The 22,610-nt window shown below is 37.0% G+C and overlaps 2 protein-coding genes across 3 annotated transcripts; both read left to right on the forward strand.

Annotated features, from left to right (window-relative positions):
- Nucleotides 1-1,233: 1,233 nt before the first annotated feature.
- Nucleotides 1,234-4,553, forward strand: LOC113321810 (calcineurin B-like protein 1). Of its 2 annotated transcripts, none has more exons than XM_026569732.1 (9): nucleotides 1,234-1,542; nucleotides 1,814-1,971; nucleotides 2,099-2,181; nucleotides 2,846-2,905; nucleotides 3,113-3,221; nucleotides 3,301-3,353; nucleotides 3,540-3,620; nucleotides 3,801-3,913; nucleotides 4,029-4,553. In XM_026569732.1, exons 2-9 carry the CDS (start codon nucleotides 1,893-1,895, stop codon nucleotides 4,090-4,092), a joined length of 642 nt encoding a protein of 213 aa, XP_026425517.1. In that variant the 5' UTR covers nucleotides 1,234-1,542; nucleotides 1,814-1,892; the 3' UTR covers nucleotides 4,093-4,553. The 2 variants fall into 2 exon arrangements, with proteins under 2 accessions (XP_026425517.1, XP_026425524.1); XM_026569739.1 differs by having other exon boundaries at nucleotides 1,234-1,526.
- Nucleotides 4,554-4,816: 263 nt separating this feature from the next.
- Nucleotides 4,817-6,718, forward strand: LOC113321801 (cytochrome P450 82A3-like). The gene is made up of 2 exons (XM_026569721.1): nucleotides 4,817-5,978; nucleotides 6,089-6,718. The coding sequence occupies exons 1-2, from the start codon at nucleotides 5,610-5,612 to the stop codon at nucleotides 6,401-6,403; spliced, it is 684 nt and encodes a 227-aa protein (XP_026425506.1). The 5' UTR covers nucleotides 4,817-5,609; the 3' UTR covers nucleotides 6,404-6,718.
- The last annotated feature ends 15,892 nt before the right edge of the window (nucleotides 6,719-22,610 follow it).

Below are 22,610 nucleotides of genomic sequence, written 5' to 3' on the forward strand. Positions count from 1 at the left end.
AATATGAATTCGACTTGTATGGGAATAGGTCTATTTTTCAACCTGATTTACAAATATAAGCGAGTTTTTTTTTTTTTTGGAAATTAGCAAATATATAATGGTGTTTCCATCCGGTAGGCAAGTCGATTAATATCTAACGAGTTTAGTCCATGTTTCCGTCAGACACAAGATAAATAGTGTGGCAGTTTCCTCTTATTCATCATTTTTTTACTAGTTCTCAACTCGTCTATCTGCAATACTTTTCAGGTTCTTCGAGTTCGATTCCGGATTACACTATTTTCAGGTTCATCACAAGATTCTCCAAAAAGGAAGAATCGACTATGTACAAAACTTTATAGGTTCATCGATTCCTGTTCAAGATCATTATACCGCTTTCAGAATCTTCGAATCATTCACCCTCACTACCAAGAAAATGTGGTCAGTCAATCCAACTCGGCGGATTAGATTGATGGGACAAAGAATGAATCGAGTCAAAAAGATAACTCAATTATTTAAAGGCCCAAAACGTTTTTTTGACAAGCAAGATAACATTCTATTAGACATTTCTTTTTTCTTTTTTTGTAAAAAACAATTTTACCAGGCTTTTATTATTTACAAATGTCAGAAAACACAGGTTTATAACTATGAGAAAAAAAAATAGATATAGGAAATGGACCTTTATGTCTGTATCGTAATTGGACGACGACCAAAGGGAGGAGTCCCTTAGTGATGAAAAAATGGTGAGTTTGTCCGACACAATGTTTGTGCAGAGAAACTGAAATTGGTTTTCTGGAAATCACAATTTCATGAAATTAAGCTCAAACTTGGGATCATCAATCAAATTGATTACAAATTTCAGTCAAACACCATTAAACAAACAGATTCACAGCTTAAAATTCTTTAAGATAGCCATCAAATTGATTGAAATCGATCAATTTCAGTATCATTTTATTAAAAAGCAGTTCCCTTTCATCGTCGGCCTTCACTGCTGCAGCAGTAATCTAGTATAGTTGTATCCATAGGAGAAAGTCACGAGTCCCATCTCCATAATAAATATTTTTACCTAGTGCAATTGTATAGTTGGTTTAGGGGGATAAACTTTACAGTGGGGCTAGCCCGAGTAGTTGGGTTCGGGTAGGAAGTTGGATCCGCCCTTGGTGTTTTAAATTCGGAAGCCAAATCAGCAAAATATTGGTATAAATAAATATTTATTCGCCAAATCAGCACAAATAACAAACAAATATAAAATAGAAAATCAAAGAGAATCTCAACCGTTAGTCGAGAGAAACAAGATACAGTTCATTATTGCCTTGACAGCAACAAACTCCAACACTTTCTCTCTGTAAAGAAAAAACCGCATTCTTAGTTTCTTGATTGACTGCAAAAATCTTCAAACTTAGGGTTTCCCATTATTTATACCCACTTCAATAGATTCGTTCCAGAAACAAGAACAAAACCCCCAAATTTTGCTGCTTTCTCAAGAACAAAAACGTGTTTTTTAAACCAAAAAAAACTAATTTCAGCTCAGAAAAGTTAGAAATCTCTTGGTAAAATTCTTAATCAGTAAGTTCAATTCATTCCTTATGATTTATTGTAATTGGGTTTTGATTTATAGAGAGATCTATTGTGTTTTTGTTAAGTAATTAGTTATTAAAGATATGATTTTTAATTTTTCCCTAATTTTTTTCTCCTTTTTGTGATTATGATTAAATTAGAGATTTATGTTAGCTTCTTATGAGAAATTAAAATATGGGTTTTGTGATTTAATGTGTTATTTGAGAACCCTTTGTTGGGATTAAGGATTGGAACTGATTTTGTGGTGTTTTTGGTGCAGGGGTTGATTTGCTTTAGGGTTTTGAATATGCAAGTATTGAGGAGATATTGTACTGAAGCTTAGGGGCTTTGGTTAGTCAATGGGCTGTTTTAATTCAAAGGTTAGAAAACAGTTCCCTGGACACGAGAACCCTGTTATTCTCGCTTCGCAAACTGCGTGTAAGCAATTTCTATTGGATTTTGTTAGCATTGTATTTTTGGTTCAGAATGGTTAAAATTCTTTTTGAGGTTGTATGTTGATAACTTATGTTTCGTAATAACGTGTTATTTGTTTTTGAAATTTCAGTCAGTGTAAGTGAAGTTGAAGCGTTATTTGAGTTGTTCAAGAGTATTAGCAGTTCGGTGATTGATGATGGGTTGATAAGTAAGGTATATTTCAATCTCTAACTCATCATGGTTCTCCTTGTCATTTTGGACTGCGTATGTCATTTTTGTTGCCCTTGCTATTTCTAAAATAGGAGTTTTTTCTCGGTCATGCCACATCCCTATACAGCTAAACTCCTTTGTTTTCCTTCCCATCTAGGTTATGTATGTTGTGTCCAAGTTGTAACCATTTGAAGCCATAAGTCTTTAGTGTGCTGTACATTTTAAAAGAGGGTACTTGTTGGTTGGGAGTTCATAGAGCTACTAGATTCACAGCTGGATTATTAGTTATGTAACCATTGCCTAATGGTTTAGCTTCTTAAAGTAAGGCCTACTTTGGAAGATGCAGAATTACCGTATCAACTGACTAAATCCAATTTGACCTATCTATTGCTTACCTTTACCTACATATATACAGATGTACTAGAGCTTCCAATTACTAAGTGTAAGGTGATTTACCAAGGTCCCTGTTTATATAGGACTCAGCAAAAGCTTATTTGCTCTCCAACTAATAGTCTAGTGTGGTAAAGCCAAGCTTAAGAGTGGAACCATTAGTCAGTTATCCAGCCATCCTTCTTTAGCGGGCAAAATACCTCTTTAATGGAACATTTTGTTTTTCTTAGATCGCAAGGAATAATAACAGCAATGGTTGTTTGTTTGTTGTATGCAGGAAGAGTTTCAATTAGCTTTATTTAAGAACAGAAAGAAGGAAAACCTCTTCGCCAATCGGGTATGGTCCTCTATCTTACTTGTGTAATACATCCCAACAATTGCAGATTGATGTTTGTCGTTCGTATAGCACCACCGTTCTGTGTCTATTCTTGTGTTATCGAATCTCTAATTGTCGTCCTGAATCTAGTTCTTTGGATATTGTTTTTCTTTGTTCCCACCCTGAATGTTGTGTTCATGTATTCAAATGGTACCAATATGCATGCAGATTTTTGACCTGTTTGATGTGAAGCGGAAGGGGGTGATTGATTTTGGTGACTTTGTTCGATCACTTAATGTATTTCATCCAAACGCACCATTTGAAGACAAAATTGAGTGTAAGTGGAAGCAAGTTGATTTGTTTCTAGGATTTGCAAGTCGGTAGATATATTTTCTGAACTGTACTCTTGATTGCAGTTTCATTCAGGCTGTATGATATGGATAGTACGGGATTCATTGAACGTCAAGAGGTAATAAATCATGCAAATCCAAAAACCCGTTGTTCATCAGTTTATTCTTTTGTTCATGGCACTGCAAATCTCTGTGATTAACTCTACAATATTATGTTTTTCTTATTACTGGAGTCTTAGCTGATTCTAACGCTACAAATTTCCCAATGTACTTCTTTCTAAAAAGTGCATTTGATGTTTCTTCAGGTCAAACAGATGTTAATTGCACTTCTATGTGAATCAGAAATGAGGCTAGCTGATGAAACCATAGAGATCATACTTGATAAGGTAAGCTGTTATTGCCTGAAATAGTTTTGCTGAATGCTGTATCAATAAGCCCCGATTAGTAAAAATAAAAACAAAAAAGAACATTCATTTATACCCAAGTTCAGCCAGCAGCTTACATCATTCAGAACTTCCAATTTTCAGATAAACTAAAAATTAAACTTTTGTTGATTATATGAACAGACATTTTTAGACGCCGATGTAAATCAGGACGGGAAGATTGATAAAGCCGAATGGCTTAACTTTGTCTCACGAAATCCATCACTGATGAAGATTATGACCCTCACTTATTTAAGGTAAGTCCGCGGAAACCCTTAATGAGTTTCTGAATTATTGTCGATTAAACAATGTTTTGCAGCTCATATAAATGCATTTACGTGATAATTTTCTCTTATGTTTGGAACTTTACAGGGATATTACCACGACATTTCCAAGTTTTGTGTTCAACTCAGAAGTGGAAGAGATAGCAACTTGAGAATTTTTGTTACCCAATGTTCTCTCATTCTCTTGCGCACTCTGGCTTTCTCTTCTTAGCAACATTCACATTAAAAGGTTAAAAATGATTGGATGTCTTATGGAGATTGTGTTATTGCTTACAGAAGAAATTAGGAGTAAACAGAAAAAACAGACAAATATTTTCTGTCTGTCAATTAGTCGTAGTAGTTTCATTAGCCCTAAATGAGTATGGGGTTAAGAATCAAATTGGTATTTTAATTCCCTCCCTATTGGAGTGTTAGCAAATGTAATGAAGGTTTAGAGAAGGAGAGCGAGGAGAAGATACACCGAGTTATGAGGCGCAACACATTAAGGTTACAAACATGGGATTGACGGTGTTTTCAGTCCATTATTGTAAAAATGTAAGAATCATCTGTTCTACATTTTCATTCATATGGACATCTCTTCTTGCTTGTGTTTATGCATTTGTTGTTAGAAAAATCAAGGAAAATGATTTTCACCAAATGTTGTATCATCCAATGGTCCGAACTAGTTTAGATTAGGGGTATTAACGCGTACGTGATTGTCCAGAATCAAACAGGAATTGGTTGATTTAGAATCTGTTTTATCAGACCCGTTAACCATTTGATTATCTATCAGGATCGATTGATGGCTGATAGCCGGCCAGATTTGCATTTTCAGCAATCAATAATTTTGGAGATCTCATGTAATTTAGTGCGAAGATAATGTTTACATACCATATTGATTTCGTAATATTCCGTGTACCTCAATAAAACCAGATGCATTTGAAGGTAACCAGTATGTACCTACACGCGAGATCCCTCGGCCAGGTACCGATCAAATCAGTTTTAACATCAATCATCTGCAAAAAAATGGTGGACTTGATACTCGCCTGCCAGTATTTCGGGCATTGCAGGCTTGTTGGTTTTGCTAACTTTCTTTTGTTACATATGGGTCACTATTATGAAGCCAAGGAATAGGAAACCATCGTTTCTGTCCCTCCCTGAAGTTCCCGGCGCATGGCCCATAATTGGTCATCTTCCTCGGCTAGTAAGATCTACTACACCTTTGTTCAAAATCCTTGCGAACATGTCTGACAAGAATGGACCTGCTTTCATGGTTCGGTTCGGTTCCGTATACACCCGACTCTTGTGGTGAGCAGTTGGGAGATGACTAAAGAATGCTTCTCTGCTAATGACAGGTTCCTTGCTAATCGTCCACATACTGCTGCTTCCATGTATCTCAATGTTGGCGATTTTGCATTTTCCTCATATGGTCTTTACTGGCGTGAGATCCGTAAGATCGCTAATATGCAATTTTTCTCTCTTAAGCGGCTCGAATCGCTCCAGCATATCCCTTACTCAGAGATCAGCAACCATATAAAAGGACTACACCAGCGTTGCCAGATAAGAGACAGCGGTGTTGCTGCTGGATCCGTTGAAGTCAACATGAGTGAAGCGTTTAAAGAGCTAACATTGAACGTGGCGCTGAAGCTGGTTGTACGCAAGTCTCTATTTAACCAGCACGGCGAGGATAATGAATCTGACACCAAGAATGGTCATAACAAAGAAGAAGAAGAAGAAAGTAAGGCTCTACATGACAATCAAAGAGTTTTTCACGCTGTTAGGGGTCCCTGTTGCATCTGACGTTTTTCCATTCCTTGGGTGGCTGGATGTGGACGGACAAAAGAAACGCATGAAGAGGGTAGCCAAGGAGATGAACTCTTTTGCTAAAAAATGGCTTGAAGAGCATAAACAGAAAAAAGGACTACAAATGGCAGCAAGCAATAATGGTGGTGATAAAGCGAATGACTTCATGGACGTGTTGATATCGGTTCTTGATGAGGAAAATGAGGATCTCTTTGCTGTTCACAGTCGGGATACTGTCATCAAATCCACCTGTTTGGTATGTAATTAAGCACATTCCCCTTCTGAATCCAATAAATTAGAAAATAAGTACATTTCGGATTACTATGAATGTTCCCATGTTTATATTAATATTCATGGATTTTGCAGTCCCTTATCTTAGGCTCCACGCAGACCACATCAGTAGCCATGACATGGGCTCTCTCAGAGCTACTCAACAATCCAAATGTCTTAAGAAAAGCAAAAGAGGAGATCGACACCAAGGTTGGAAAAGATGGAAACATAGAGGACCGCGACATCAAAGACCTTGTGTACCTCCACGCAATTGTCAAAGAAACACTTAGGTTGCACCCTCCTGGACCACTTTCCATACCCCATGAAGCTATAGAAGACTGCATTGTGAATGGATATGAAGTGAAAGCAGGAACACGATTTTTTCATAAACCTGTGGAAAATGCATCGTGACCCTCGAGTTTGGTCTGACCCGTTATTGTTCAAGCCAGAGAGGTTTCTTCCACAACTGGATGGTGGTGTTGGTAGTGAAGCAGCCCACATGGATTTTAGAGGCCAGCATTTTGAGTAATTACCTTTTGGATCAGGACGAAGGATGTGTCCAGCATTCAACTCTGCTACCCAGTTGCTTCACATGGCATTGGCTCGCCTGCTTCATGCATTTGATTTTGACACAGGTGGACTTGTAATAGACATGACGGAAGGTCAAGGCTTATCATCCCACTTCACCCACGACTCTCAGCCACATTTTACTAGAAGTCGAGTTGTAAATCGTTCACCGTATTCAATACTGGAAAAAACAAAAGTCTTTTTGTAGTTGAAGGAAATCCTACAACCACACTCTTAATGAAATCTTAATAACAATGCAAGTAATCATCTTAAAATTTATACATTCATTCATAGAATCTTCAATATGGTTACAAGATTTGAGATGAACTCTAACTTGGCGAACAAACAATCTTTCTCTCTCCTAAATTCCAAGTCTAAGCTCTCAAAAAAATATCTCTCCCTTTACATGGTCGCTCGGTCCCTTATATATGGATTTTACTTAGTGGATGACAGCTAATAAAGCCCTTATTTTCCGATCTGGCGTGTGTCATTCTCGCACGCTTAACTTGACTCTTCTCGCACGTACTCTATAACTTCGCACGACCATCACACTTTACTCATGATTCATCTGACGTCATCTGATGCGTCATCTTAAATATACTGTACGCGATACCCTTCGCTCGTTTATCGAACTATTACTTCACATACATAATAGACGTGCGGTATTTAGTATCTACATTTTGCCTCTTCTCATGTCGTTTCTTTGGAAAGGGAGCGATATGAGAAACTCCAATTTAAAATACCGCACGCATTCATCTTTTCGTATTCTTTCCAGCTGACATATTCCCCTAATTTAAGCGTGAGAACTTACGCGTGTCTTTTCAGCTACTCTTGAACTGACACGTCTTTTATAACCGTTTTTTCTTATCCGTTTATTCTTAATCATCGCATTAATGGGTGAATATCTCGGGAATCGAGAGTAAATCTTATTTACTCTTCTTCGATCTTCACACTTCTTTTTACTCTAGGTCTTTCTTTATTCTCTGCAACTATTTTCTTCTGCTGCTACTCCTCTGAATTATTCTCTCCCATTTTGATCTTGATCTTCTTGATCATCTTTGATCATCTTTTCATTATTCCTCATTCCCATACTTAAAAATGCCTGAAGATGGTTGGAAGAATAAACATGCATTTGATAGATTGAAGAACGAGTTTGGTGCACGGGGTTTGTCGTTATCTGCCTCTGCTGGATCAAAACCTGCATCCAAACTTGGACCTGAATGGTTTTCTCTTGAGGAATGGAGTGACCAAAAGATCATTATATCGGTGGGACAACTTCTTGCTGGTCTTCCAATTCCCCTTTATGATCCCAGAATTCCCTTGTTTTATGAGATCCTTTCACATGCGAGTTTTTCGCGTGGCATATTTCAACGTAGCGGTGATTGTATTAGAATAGCTCTTGAATATGCTCGTCGCGCAGCAGGTTTAGAATCTCAGTACCCAGTGGAGAAGCGAAATCCTGATCATCGAGATGAGGAAATTAATCCTGCTGATTATACCCTTGATTTTTTTTTCAAGAATTACGAAGTTACCATCATGAAAAGTAGCGCCTCTAAATGGGGTGTTCGCTTGTCAAGAAAAGATGGTATTGCTGAAGAGAAAAGAATCATGCGAGATGTCGATTGGCATGATCCTTCAAATAATACCGCTCGTTGGTCGAACGACACGCGATGGTTAGATTATCCAATCATCTTGGTGGGCCCATACATTACTGGTAAGGATGAACATGGCTTAACTCTTCCCCTTCCTGAGGGACTTCCTGCTTATAATCCTTGGGTATTTAGATGGCCCGAAGAAGAGAAAGTGGTATGGTATCTTTAATTATCTTTACTTCCCTCTTTTTCTTTTTATCTTCTACCACTCTTACCTATTTTCTTCATTTCAGATGGCTGCTCAAGCAAAAAAGGCCAGAATATTGTCTCGAGTGACACCTTCACACAATAATGAAGTGAGAAACACCTTTTGTTTAATTTTAACAATATTGTTGTCTCTGTTTCTTATCTTCCGTTATTTGCATAGGAGGAGATTGTTAAAGAGGTTCGTGGCTCTGGTGGAACTGTAAGCGTGAAAGGAAAAGGTGTAATTCGCAGTAAAAAGACTGCTTCCAAATCTTCTTCCAAGAATCCTTCTAAGAAGCGGAAAGCACCTTCCTCTGCTTCTTCAAGTTCCCAGTCCGACAATGATGATGACAGTATTCTTGGTGAAGATCCCTCTATTAAATCTACAATGGATCAGATATCTAGTATTTTTTCTGACTCCATGACAGCAGTTGGAGATGATTCATTGACGATTTTTTGAAAAGAAGACCCCTTTGCATGTATAGTTGTCTTCGATGTGTGAGATCCCATGGATCCAAATCAATACGTTTATGACTATCATCAGATTCATCTTTATCTATGTAACTGGCTGGTCGGACATTCATTGTTGAGACACGATGAACATTGGGAAAACTCATTCTCTGATCTCAACTCTGTGCTAATTAACTAGCTATAATGGCTTTGCTAATTAAAACAGCCCTCCTAAATGCTGGAAAGTTAAATCTCTTTTTTATTTCTTGGATTCCAATAGTTTCTTGAGCATTTCAAGATGGTAGGTGGCTAGTTCGTACCGTTGTTAGTAAACTATTTGAGTCAAATGAGTTGTTGGGAGTTGTTAAGAATAAAAAAATAAAAAATCATGACGTTTAAAAACACTCCAAGTTTCTTTTATCGAGGGTGAATCTTATATATTGAGATTTGGCCACGAGTCCATATCATGCCCTGGAACTGAATGGTGTGGATATCAATTCATATTCCAAAGTGATTCCTCACCAACTCTGAAACTGTTGATGGGAAGATATACCGATGCTAGGAAATATAGATATAAAATTAGTACTGATTTCAGAACTCAAACAAATTCAGCTATTAATTTTAAAGTAAATGCTTTTATTTTAACTTTAAGATACATTGTCAAGAAGGCTGTGAATATAGCCACTTTTTATAATCCAAATGCTGTGAAACATATTTGGAAAGGCGAGGCCCTGGTAGCCATTCTAAACAATCTTTATATAAGAAACTGTATGAATCTTATTACTATAAATGAGATGCAGATTTCTGAAAACAGAATCAACATTGTAATAGATAATGTAACTCAGTTCCATGTGAACAATCTTTATAATCAATATATTGTGTGAGGTTTCAGTCCTCGTTTCCCAAAAAAAAAAGAAAGTCCGTATCATGCCAGCCGTACAGGATCAATTACACATTCGGCCAAAGATATGTTTTTTTTTTTTATTAATAAAACGTTTTTGGGATGGAGAAGTTCTGCATTCAAATCAATCTTGTTATCATCATCCAATGATTTTATTACAATAGTTGACCTCTATGCGATTAGGACTAGCATTTTGTTTTACGTCTTTTTTTCTTTCTTTTTTAGGTTATGGAAGAAGTTGTACCTTATTAGTGGCACCCCATAACACGTATGAATCTATTTGTTGATGTCAGGAAATTACTTACTAGAAACTTGACCCCTAATTTGTATCCGTGAATTTCCGTTAGCTCCACAAAGAAAATGAGATTTTGATCTCTCCACGGATGAATTAAACCAATGATGATCAAGAAACTTTAGAAAGAGGATAATTTAAGTTATTAGGCCTATCCATGGGTACATGTCAAATAGGCTATTTTATCACTTTAGCACCTATTATAGATATGGCAAAGTGGTATCTGTATGTATTAAATTGTCAAATATACCATTTCAGCATGCACGATGGAGTTTCCAACGAGCGATAAAATCTCCCTCGCTATATGGTCTTAACTTCGATCGTTGGTCTGTTGGCCAGGTTGTTGCTCGTTGACTAGATCATCACTCAGCAGTTTTTCATCCAACGACTACAATTTTCCCCTCAATAAATAGTCACAAATCTCTATAGAATTTCTTTATCTCTCAATATTCTTCTGATCCAAAACAAGATTAACTAATTACACACTCTCTACACTTCTTAATTAATTTCTTGTAATATGGATTCAGGATATCAAAGTCAAGGTAACGATAAAGGTAAAAAGGTCAAAGTTTGGGGTGCAAAATTTAACATCACAGAAGATGAATGTATTTGTCGTAATTATGTTTATTTTACGAAAGATTGTATTGTTGGTGCACAACAACATGGAAACACTATGTGGGATAACATATTTCTGAGATATCAAGACCAAACCATGAACATCAATGAGCGTGATGCAACTAGGTTGGGGCAACGCTTCATTGTAATCAAGGGAAGTCGCCTCTTATTTTTCATTTATAATGCAATCCAAGAGAGGCCTGGAAAATGGTCTTGTAGATGGTTATGTTGAAAGACATGTTCGTACAGAATGACGGCGTAAAAATGGAGAAATTTCTAATTAGAAAGTTGTTATCACATTTTGAAGTTGTTGAACAAATATAATCAGACGTGTTAGCAGCTAATGAACAAGTACTTGAAAGGTCACCATACAATTCTTCTCCTTCAACACCAAATTCTTCACCATTCTCATCATGTCGATCCAGTTCTTCACCAGATACCCCAAGAAACTCAAATGTCAACTTAGTTCTCATTAATAATGATGATACTAATAAAAAACTTATAGGAAGAAACAAAGCAAGATTTTCTATATGATTAACTCAAGAAGGGGGGAGCTTCGATGGTTTTAACATGGCATAGTTTATGGAACATTAGAAGACCGTCGAGAGGCAAAGAGCGGTTGACAAGAAATTTAAAAACAGAGAGATGAAAAAAATCGTCTTTCTCAAGAAAATTTTGTCAATGACTATGAGAAGCATAAAATTTTTCAAGCTGACACTTCAATTATGAACCTCCAACAAAAACATGTGTGGCAAATCGAATTTCACAGGCTACAAGCACAAATCGAACAACAATCTGGATTTAATACGAACGAAGCTGGTGATGATGGTGAGGATGACGAATTTGATGTAGTAGTACCTCTGAGGTGTTAATTTTAGTTTTAATTTGAAATGCTAAATCTTACTTTAAAGTGCTGAATTTTAATTTGAAATGTTCTTGCATTCTACTTAATATTAATATTAATTTGAAATGAAAAGTTGCTTAATTTGAAATGTTCTTGCATTCTACTTAATAATAATTTTAACTCATTAACTTAATATTGAATAAACAAACTACAAACAAATTGACAATTAAATGTTTAAACTAATATACAAAATAAAACTTAATAGTTACGCCCACCGGCTCTTCCATACTCTGCCAAAAGATTCATTCTCAGATCTTCTCTTAATGTCTGAAACAAATTATGGTTCTGGATGTAATTAATTGTTTGCCCATAGTTTCTTGCAGGCACGCCTCTTTGTTGAATCTCAGGCCTCAAATCTTTATCTTCATAGTTAGTCCACTCCATGTCACTACGAATTTCCTGAATTACTATGTTATGTTGAATTATGCAAGTGATAATAGTCTTGTGCATTTCAAAATAACTTAAACTACGATATGGTCCACAAATGATAGCAAACTTCCTATCCGAAATTCCAGCCAGTTCCACATCTTTCCTCAACGTAATTTGGTGTTCGTTAAAATGCGCCGACAGCGGGCGCACGGTAATTTTGAACCAAGGTTGACCATTTTGGATAAATGTCATCTGCAAGATATATTGAATTACCCATGAGCGTATTGATTGTCGTTGATTATGAAACAAACTTCGGGATAAATTCCATACTTTATATCTTCAAACAGAGGCGACTTGTGCAAAATATTAATATGATTTTGTGAACCCGGAAGACCAAAAAAAGCGTTCCCTACCCAACAATCATAAGAACCAGCATCTTCAAGGATAACGATTGGTTTCGGGTAATGACCTTTATATTTATCGGCCCAATAAACTGGGCATTCCTGCCATACACAACACATGTGATCAAGATTACCTAGCATTAGTGGGAATCCTCTATTCTGATTCCCCCTTAATGTTTGTCTAGCATCTTCCTTGGTTGGTTTTCGTAAATGCGTTGAACCAAAATGATTAATTATTACTTCGCAAAATAATGAAAGATAAGTGAATGAAATTGTTTTCCCCGTATGAAGGTTCGCATCCGCTGGTTTCCCATAACCTAGAATCCTCAGATCCTCTAATATTTAGCGCATCAAACTAATAATTAAATTGAGGTTCGAATCAACAAAGCTCATCAATAATTTTTTTCACCGGGTGTCGATGCATGCAGAGTTGACGTTTGAAATATTGATCAGAGTACACACAATTGGAAGAAATAATGGTGCATCAACTTCTGGTGGTAAAATTACCTGCCTCGACACGTATATCTTCTTGAGAATAATTCTTTTGGTTTTGGAACTCTAGGTATTCTTTTGGTTCTGGAAATCTAGGTATTTGGCCCGAATGTACGAGCATCAGAGTGACGATTATTTGTTTATATTCATCTTCTTCATCATCAAGTTGTTGCAACCTCCTTGATGCAGTTCTTGTTATATTCTAAACCAATTCATAATAACATTCCTCTCTGCATTGGCCCTCGCTATTGATAATTATGAAATTTAAAATTGAGAATACAGATAAATAAATTGGTAAAATATATGTAGAAGTAGGTATGAGTAATTTGAAGAAGTACAGGGGTGTATATATAGCAACCAACAGGGGGAAAATACTCATTACAAAATAGTCGTTGAACGATATTGAAATGACCGAGCGAAGGAGACTATGACGCCCAACGATATTCATAATATCGCCAACGCCATGGATAATAACTGTCGGTAGTAACTTTATCGCTCAGCTGTTTTCCCATAGTGGTTGTAACACCCCAACCTAATCACATGTTTAGCTAATATGATTACAACCCAATTGAAGCATCAAATCTAGATGATCGAGTTTAAGAATGTCATATCCCACTACCTAGTCACTGCTTAGGGAAACCCTGTAAGAGTGCCTTTAGTTGCACATGAGTCTAGCACAAGTGTTTTGTGACTTTTCCTTTTAGTCTGTCTTGTAGACCTAATTTTGGGTAACGATTATTATTGAGTTATTTTACTTCCGCCTCTATGAGGTTTATCAAATTCTTGCAATGTAGATACTGTGAGTCTTGATCTGAGTTATCAATTGTAGTGTATATCACTACAAGTGGTATCAGATTTGGTCTTTTCTTGACATAATTATGGCTGGCGGTACTCAATTGAAGAACTTGGATGATATTACTAAGAGATTGAGCTCAGAATAGAAAGACTTAAGTGAGGAGGTTCAGTCTCTCAAATCTGTTAAGGGTGATATGCAGACGATGAAAGACGACATTGAAAATCAATTCCTCCTTCTTCGTAATGATACATCCACCAGTATTTCTTCGCTCGACAGAAAAATCCAGCTTCTAATTGATCGATCGATCGATATTGTTTCATGACAATCAACATGAGAGAGATCCCAATCATCCTATTGATGGTGAGATTGGTGAGAGATCTGAGTCCTTTTCTTTCCCCAAATCAGGAGGATATCGACCCTTTCATAATCAGCAGGGAATTCAAAACCACCAGTTGGGTGAAAGTCATTTCTCAAATTACAGACCTAAGGTTGATTTTCCTCGCTTTGATGGTGCTAACTCTAGAGCTTGGATCAGAAAATGCAAAAAAGATTTCTTCCTACATCAAATGAATGATGAACAAAAGGTGCATATGGCTACACTTTACTTAGATAGCAAGGCTGATGTTTGGTTCCAAGACTACCAAACAGGTAATGGAACTCTATATTGGAAAGATTTTATTATCGATGTCTGTACTCGATTCCAGGAATTAGGTCATGATAATTTTGTAGGGGAATTTAGTAAACTAGATTAAACTAATTAATACTTTTTTGGAATATCAAGAACCATTTTAAGAGTTAAAAGCCTTAATGTTAGCAAAGAATCCGTCTCTGACTGAAGACTATTTCATTCATAGCATTATTAGTGGGTTAAAAGAAGATATAAGGATGGTGGTGCAGATGTTTACTCCTACTACATTGCAGCAAGCTATTTTCCTGGATAGGAGGAAAGAATGTATAATGGATAAGGCAGCTAAATCTCAGCTAAGATTTACAACTAAGTTTGTGTATGTGGGTAAGACCCAAGCCACTTTCACCAAAGCCTCTTCACTAACTCCACTGGTCACGACACCAACTGTTACTAGTCCCAATACCAGCCATAAATTTCCACTAGTGAAGAAGCTGACTTATGCAAAAATGATGGCCAAAAGGGAGAAGGGTCTTTTCTACAACTGCGATGACCCATACACTAGAGGTAATAAGTGTAATAAAAAACTGCTGTATATGATTGTAACTGATGCGGAGGAAGGAGTACATTCTATAGAAATGGGAGAAGGATCAGGTCCAACCATTGTTGAATTAGAAGAGGACGTGGAGATATCAGTATATGCCTTAGCTGGTAACATCTCACACACCAATATTAAGATTAAAGGGCTAGTAAAGAAACAAGGTCTCACCATTTTGGTTGACAATGGAAGTACTCACAGCTTCTTGGACCCTGCAGCTGCAAAGAGGAGTGGTATCCCTATCACTCCTACTCAAACCCTACAAGTGACTGTTGTAGATGGCAATAAGATGCTTAGTCAGGCGAAATGTGTTGATTTTACTTGGAATATGCAGGGGCACATATTTTCTCATGACTTACATATCCTTGAGTTAGGTGGGTGTGACATGGTTCTTGGTGTGGACTGGATGTGTGAACTAGGTCCTATGGTTTTCGATTTCAAGAAGCTGCTGATTAAATTCCAACACCAAGGAAGGGAGATTGAACTAGTAGGACATAAGGAAGTAGCTACCCTCTCTCAAATGTCTGGCACTATGATACGCAAGCTACTCAAAAAAGGTAAACAAGGTTTTATTGGGCAAATTTTTTCCTTATCTTTCACAACAAAGGCACAAGACATCGAAGCACCAATCGCTGCAGTTTTTGATCAGTTTCCCACAATTTTTCAAGCTCCAACGTCCCTTCCTTCGGAGAGAGCTCATGATCACCACATCAACCTTTCTTCTAATGCTCCTCCTCCAAATATCCGTCCATACAGAGTGTCGTACGTCCAAAAGGAGGTGATTGAGAGGCTTGTGAAAGAAATATTGCAGACAAGGGTTATCCAACCAAGTCATAGTCCTTATTCATCACGAGTCATTCTAGTCAAGAGGAAGGATGACGACTGGAGATTTTGTGTCAACTACCGCAAGCTTAATTCCATCACAGTTAAAGATAAGTACCCCATCCCAGTTATTGATGAACTGCTTGCCGAGTTATCTGGTGCTATTATTTTCTCAAAATTAGATCTTCGTGCTGGATATCACCAGATTAGGGTTCACACTTTTGATGTTTCTAAGAATGCTTTTCATACACATCACGGTCACTACAAATTTCGGGTAATGCCCTTTGGGCTTACCAATGCACTTGCAACGTTTCAATCACTCATGAATGTTATTTTTCGAACCTATCTCAGGAAATTTATTCTCGTTTTTTTTATGACATTTTAGTGTATAGCACAAATTTGACGTCACATTGCAAACATTTGCATACAGCCCTTTCTATTCTGCAAAATCACTCTTTGTTTGTCAAGCGTAGTAAGTGTTCTTTTGGCCAATATCAAATAGAATACCTAGGTCATCTGATCAGCAAACATGGGGTAGCAGATGACCCTGTAAAAATAGATTGTATGGTGAACTGGCCTCGACCCACTACTCTTAAAGGGTTTACGTGGATTTCTCGGTTTGACTGGGTAGTATCGTATGTTTGTCCAAGGTTATGGACTAATTTGTCAGCCACTTACCGAACTACTCAAGGAAGGTAGTTTTACTTGGACTACTGCTGCCGAATCATCCTTTGAACAACTCAAGAAGATAGTTACCTCTACTTCAGTTCTTGTTTTGCCGGACTTCACCAAGGAGTTTGAGGTAAAGACAAATGCAAGTGATTGTGGCGTTGGCGCAGTGTTGATGCAAGAAGTAAGACATGTTGCCTACTTCAACAAAGGGTTGGGCATCAGATTCAGATCCTAATCTACTTACGAGAAGGAGTTATTGGGAATTGTTTTAGCTTTCAACAAGTGGAGGTCTTAGTTGATGGGTTCTCACTTCAATATTTTTACGGACCATCAAAGTATTAAATACTTTATGGACCAGAAGCTCCACACCATTCTTCAACAAAAGTGGCTCACCAAGTTGCGGGGCTATGACTACACCCTATACTACAAGAATGGGTCTGAGAATCGTGTAGTCGATGCCTTGTCACGTGTTACATGTTCGTCACTATCAGCAGCTCAACCTAAATAGCTTGAAGAAGTGGTAGCTATCTATGAAGCTGATCCAATTGCCTCGAATTGGATCCCCAAATTTCTTTCATCTCCCACAAATCCTGATGGGTATACTTACATTAATGGACTTCTAAAATTGCAGGGTAGAATCTATGTTGGCATAACTGGCGAGGCTAGATAGAAAATCCTTGCAGCTGTCCATTTTTATGCCATTGGAGGCCATTCTGGGATGCAAGCCAGTTATCAGCGAGCCAAGTCTTATTTCCAGTGGTCGGGTCTAAAGAAAGACTTAATTCAGTTTATCAAGCACTGTGACATCTGCCAACAAATCAAGGTGGAACATCAGCTACCTGCTGGGTTATTACAGCCGTTGCCAGTACCAAATCAAGAATGAAAACATCTTAGTATGGATTTCATCACATGGCTCCCCAAATCGGAGGGCAGAGAGGTGATATTTGTCATTGTTGATAGATTTACTAAGTACTTAAACTTTTTAGCACTGAGTCACCCCTATACAACTCAGTCAGTGGACAAGGTTTTCATTAACACTATTCTTAAGTTGCGTGGTTTTCCTGAAAAAATTGTCTCTGACAGAGATATAGTCTTCTTGAGTGGCTTTTGGCAGGAACTATTCAAGACAATAGGTACTTCCCTCCATCTGAGCACGACGTATCACCCGCAGACGGATGGTCAGACAGAACGTGTTAATGCTTGCTTAGAGTCTTATTTATGTTGTATGTGCAGTTACATGCCAGTTAAGTGGGTTTCATGGTTGTCCTTAGCTGAGTGGTGGTTCAATACATCTTACCACACCAACCTTAAGCTTACCCCTTTTCAAGCTCTTTACGGCTATCCTCCACCATAATTTGGACTATATTCAGCAGGTACTGTCAGTAATGCTGTGGTGGAAGACTATCTCCACCAGCGAGAGGTGATGACAGAAGTATTACAGAAGAATCTGTTGGCTTCACAACATTGCATCACACAGCAGGCAGACAAGAACAGAGTTGAACGATCATTTGAAGTGGGAGATTGGGTGTATTTACATCTACAACCATATAGGCAGACTTCTATTCAGCTGCGCAGGAATCTTGAACTGGCTGCGAAGTTTTTTGGTCCATACAAGGTATTAGAGAAAATTGGGGTTGTTGCTTATCATCTCCATTACCATATTCTTCGCGACTCCACCCGGAATTTCATGTTTCCCAGTTAAAGAAGAAGATTGGTGAAGGAATTATTCCACAAACTCTACTGCCTACATTGGATAAAGAAGGCTTTTTCAAGGTTCACCCAATTAAGTTTCTAATCCTTAGAGTTATTGACATTCCTAAAGTGCAAGTTCAATGGTATCATATGGCAGAGGGTGATACATCATGGGAGGATACATCGTTCATCACAGCTAGCTTCCCGAAATTCATCGCTGAGGACAAGGATTAGCTGTTGGGGTGGGCATTGTCATATCCCACTGCCTAGTCACTGCCTAATGACATTAAGGGCAACCCTGTAAGAGTGCCTTTAGTTGCACGTGAGTCAAGCACAAGTGTTTTGTAACTTTTCCTTTTAGTTTGTCTTGTAGACCTAATTTTGGGTAACAATTATTATTGAGTTATTTTAATTCCGCCTCTGTGAGGTTTATCAAATTCTTGCAGTGTAGATCCTGTGAGTCTTGATATGAGTTATCAATTGTAGTGTACATCACTACAAAGAATCATATTACATAAAATTCTAATAACAAAACCCAAACTCTTTGATATTATATAAATGAAAATCTCTCGAGTGATATGTATGTAATAATGTGTTGTTTACAAAGAAAGAGCACACATATAAATGATAAACAAAAAAAAAAAGTTCGCTAAAACTTTACGCTACGAAAACGGATATCTTCACGGGCACCATTTATTTTGATTACTGAAATTCAAGTAGGAACGAGTGAGCACATCATCCAAAATGGGTGTCCAATGAAAACATATAACTTTCAATTAAGTAACCACTAACAAACTTAAAAGCGACAAACAATTTAAGTATAACCATATGAGAAAACAAATAACACATTTGCACCGAGCACAACATCGAAATATAACATTTTATGAAAGAAAATGCATATTTTGCAGCAGCCACCACCACCACCACCACCATCAGTGAAGGAGGAGAGGACGGAGAAATTGAAGCTCTGTAATGATATGCGAGGAAGACAAATAGAAGTGTTTTTCGAAATTTTGAAGAACAATTGAAGTAAGTTATTGAAAGATGAATAATCAAATCCACGAGTTATGAAAGACCGTAAATACATGAAACCTTTTTCTACTTTAGATTATTTTTCGAAATTTCAATCTGAATTTGATGAATTTTGTTCAATTAAAATTACGGTTTACTTATTTTGGGGAAATTTATAGTTATGGTTTTTAATTGCTCATAGGGGAATGACTGAAATTTAATTTGAATAATTATGTCATTGCGTGTAATTTGAATTTTCTGAAAAATATTTGGGGTTTCTTAATGGTGAAGGATATATTTTGGGTTTGTAATGGTTTGTGATGGATGGAAGTAACTTCAATTGTTCATGATATGAGAAATTAGTAGATCTGATGTTGAGATTGAAGTGGATTGATGGCGGTATGTAGCTTGTTCTAGAGTTCAAGTAATTGTTGCAGATAAGTGCGTTGATGGGTGTTTACAGATTAGAGATTTGCAAGAAAAAGCTCCAATGAAGAATGGTGAATGGATTAGCTGACAATAGTGGTGATGTTGCAGGTATAAATCCGGTAACGGACTAAAACCAGACCGATGTTATAGGTATAGGTACTGGTACATGTACAGGTAGTACCTAGACATGGGAACCAGTCACTAGGAGGTACAAATACCGAGTTTTTAAGAAACCCATACTATACCAATCCATGTGTGATTGTAGTATATAGTGGTAAAAGGGGTTCTTTTCGAACTTGTGAAGGTAACTTTTTTTTTTAGATTTAAGAAAATAAATAAATGAAGGAAATTAATAGTAATGTCAAGATTTTAGAAGGATTAAGGCTCAGGATTCACTACCGCTTCAAGTTGATTGGTTATAAATAATATTTCAGAAATTATTATTAAGCTCTTTTTCTTATTAAATCACTTTTTAATTTAAAAGGTGTCCAAATATTAAGTTGTAATCCTTAAGCATGATTTACCAAAGAATTATTCTAAGCATAAAACATCAAACTGATTCACAACTAATTAAGAAAACCATTTTCTCTTTTTTTTTTTTTATATTTATCCAAGTGAATTAAATAAAGTAAATAATTAAAGAAATTATAAATAAAAATATTACCAATCAAACATGAGTGAATAGATCCTCCATTGCCTTAATCACCAAGAATTTAGCCGCTCATCATGTTGGAAAACCTCTCAAAATATTTCATTGATGCTCAAAAATGTTTTACAATGAAGAGAAAGACAATAAATTGATGTAAAACAGAATTTTGCGACCCCCAGAAGACGTCCAGTGTCAACGATGATAGACGCATTTATGTGTCTAATATAGCTCGTTTGTATATATTGTTAGTACTCGATATTGTACTTATTTGGTTATTTTATGTATTTGTAGGTGTTTTTGGAAAATAATCTCTTGCGGCGAATTTGGCTAAAAATGTGGCATTTGGACCTCCGTTGATAACGTACCGGAAGCGCCTCAGAAGTGTACCGGAAGTATCCCAGAAATACCCCGGAGGAACCCCGAAAAAAGTGCGGAAAATGCCCAAGAGGACACTTGCTATACGGACCCTTGATTTTGGATAAGTGGTAGCCTAATTACTAAGGGGTGACCCATTTCCAGGCATCTGCTAAAGGGATACCAGCCACAGATAAGGGGAGGTCAACTTCTCAAATTCAAAAGAAAATTTTGGCGGGAAAAAAGGCAGCAGCGTCAACAGTTTTGGATCAAGGATTTGAGCGACCTAGCAGGCGATTCAATGGGCAAATTTGATACCCACGGACTCTACAAGACATAAGGGACCTGTTAGAAGCGATTAGACCCATCTAATTGGGCTGGATAAGTCACAAAATCCACACAAAGTCAAGACAGTGCACACGGTCCATGTTTAGGGTTTTGAATTGGTTTGAAAGATTTGGGAGAGATTCTTGCGTGGGATATACTTCAAAACAGTTGAGTTCAAGTCAGAGAAGATTTTGGGAGCAATAGAATAGCTCACAGACGCATACAAAGATCGACAGATGGAATTATTGTTCAAATTGCACGTGAAGAATAAGAGATTTATTCTCGAATTTGATCGAGTTTCTAGGGAATCTGAAGGCTATATAAGTGTTGGTTTACATTAAAGAAAGGTTAGAAACCTTTAGGAGAGAGTTTAGAGTCGATGAGAGCCTAGGAGAAGCAATTATAGAGGAGACAACGCTGCTGCTGCTGCTGCCATTAAAGCTTCTGAAGAACACGAAGAACAGACTCGCAGAGTCAGTCGTTCTTCAGCAGACTTATTTTCATACCACTGTCGTTGTTTCACAGCAGTAGATAGTTATCGTTTACAGCAGTCTTAAATTACCATACTCTTTTGTAACAGTGGCGCTGTAACACCACTACAGCATTGCTAATTCCTATTTCATCATATAATCATCAATAAAAACATCTATTTTAGCCATGAATTTATCTTGTGAGTGTGTTTTTGGGATGAGGAGCTAAACCCATTAGCCGAGACGACGGAGGAAGCCATTGGTAATTTATTGGTATAATTCTAATTTTTATATTTATTTGCAATATTATTATTTGATTATTTGCACGAATTAAAATTGAATTAATAGTTTTTATTGAGTAATTGTGAATTGACTTGATGAAGCATGCTGGGTTTTAGTAACTTTTGATGTTTTATACTTTTTAATTACAATTATTACTTCAAAAACTTATTTGAGGCAAATATTAGAATTGATTTTAAAGATAAAATTGCATAAGAACTATTTAGAGTTTACTATTAAAATGGTCATTGGTGGAATCCTAGTCTTGGTGTTTTTCTCCAAAACTTTGAATTATTTTATTTAGTTGCCTGTTTAATTTAAATCTATAAAAATTGTTTTCTTCACAAGTCTGAAAAGACCCAGTTTTTACCACTACTACAATCACTATTTGAAATCAATCAAATTTTTGGCGCCGCCGACGCGGACCTGTGTTTAGTTAGCATTTTTTTTTAGATTTTTTTTATTTTTATTATTTTTGTTCTTCTTTACGTTTTTTTTGTTTCCTTGCAGATTTTTGAAGATTGGAGCGAAAGACAATTTTGCCAAAGCTTGTGGTGATTTACTTAAAGTTTGGGAGTGAAAACCAAAGCTAAAGGAGCGAAAAGAAGAAGATTTTCTTTATTTTGTAAAAGAGAGACATTTTTATTTTTGTAATTTTTTTTTTAGACTTTCTTTTCTTTTGTATTTTTTATGGACTTTGGACATTAATTTTGGGACATTTTATTTTTATTTTTTATACCCTACGGAAGGGTACCCTTAAATATAAACTGTTTGCAGGGAAGGACGACGATTACAATATCGTCTCGGCCCCTCGGGTTCGCACACGGCATAGGAGTCGTGGCCCGAGTCGACTTCAGCGGTTCTTCGCCCGTCTGGTACGGGAGGTAAAATTCTAAACACCCGCGAATCTCCTGCAAGCGGGTTACTGGACTCCTTAAGGTGAATATATGTTGAGGACTTGAATATGGACTGTTTTTAAATTCCTAGTAAAGGGCAAGGACTGGACCATATAAGATAAGGGTTCGGATTTCATCACCGCTCCCTTCTTGCCCGCCTTAGGAAAAC

Source organism: Papaver somniferum, chromosome 1 (genome assembly GCF_003573695.1).
Source record: "Papaver somniferum cultivar HN1 chromosome 1, ASM357369v1, whole genome shotgun sequence".
NCBI classification, from domain to species: Eukaryota; Viridiplantae; Streptophyta; class Magnoliopsida; order Ranunculales; family Papaveraceae; genus Papaver; species Papaver somniferum.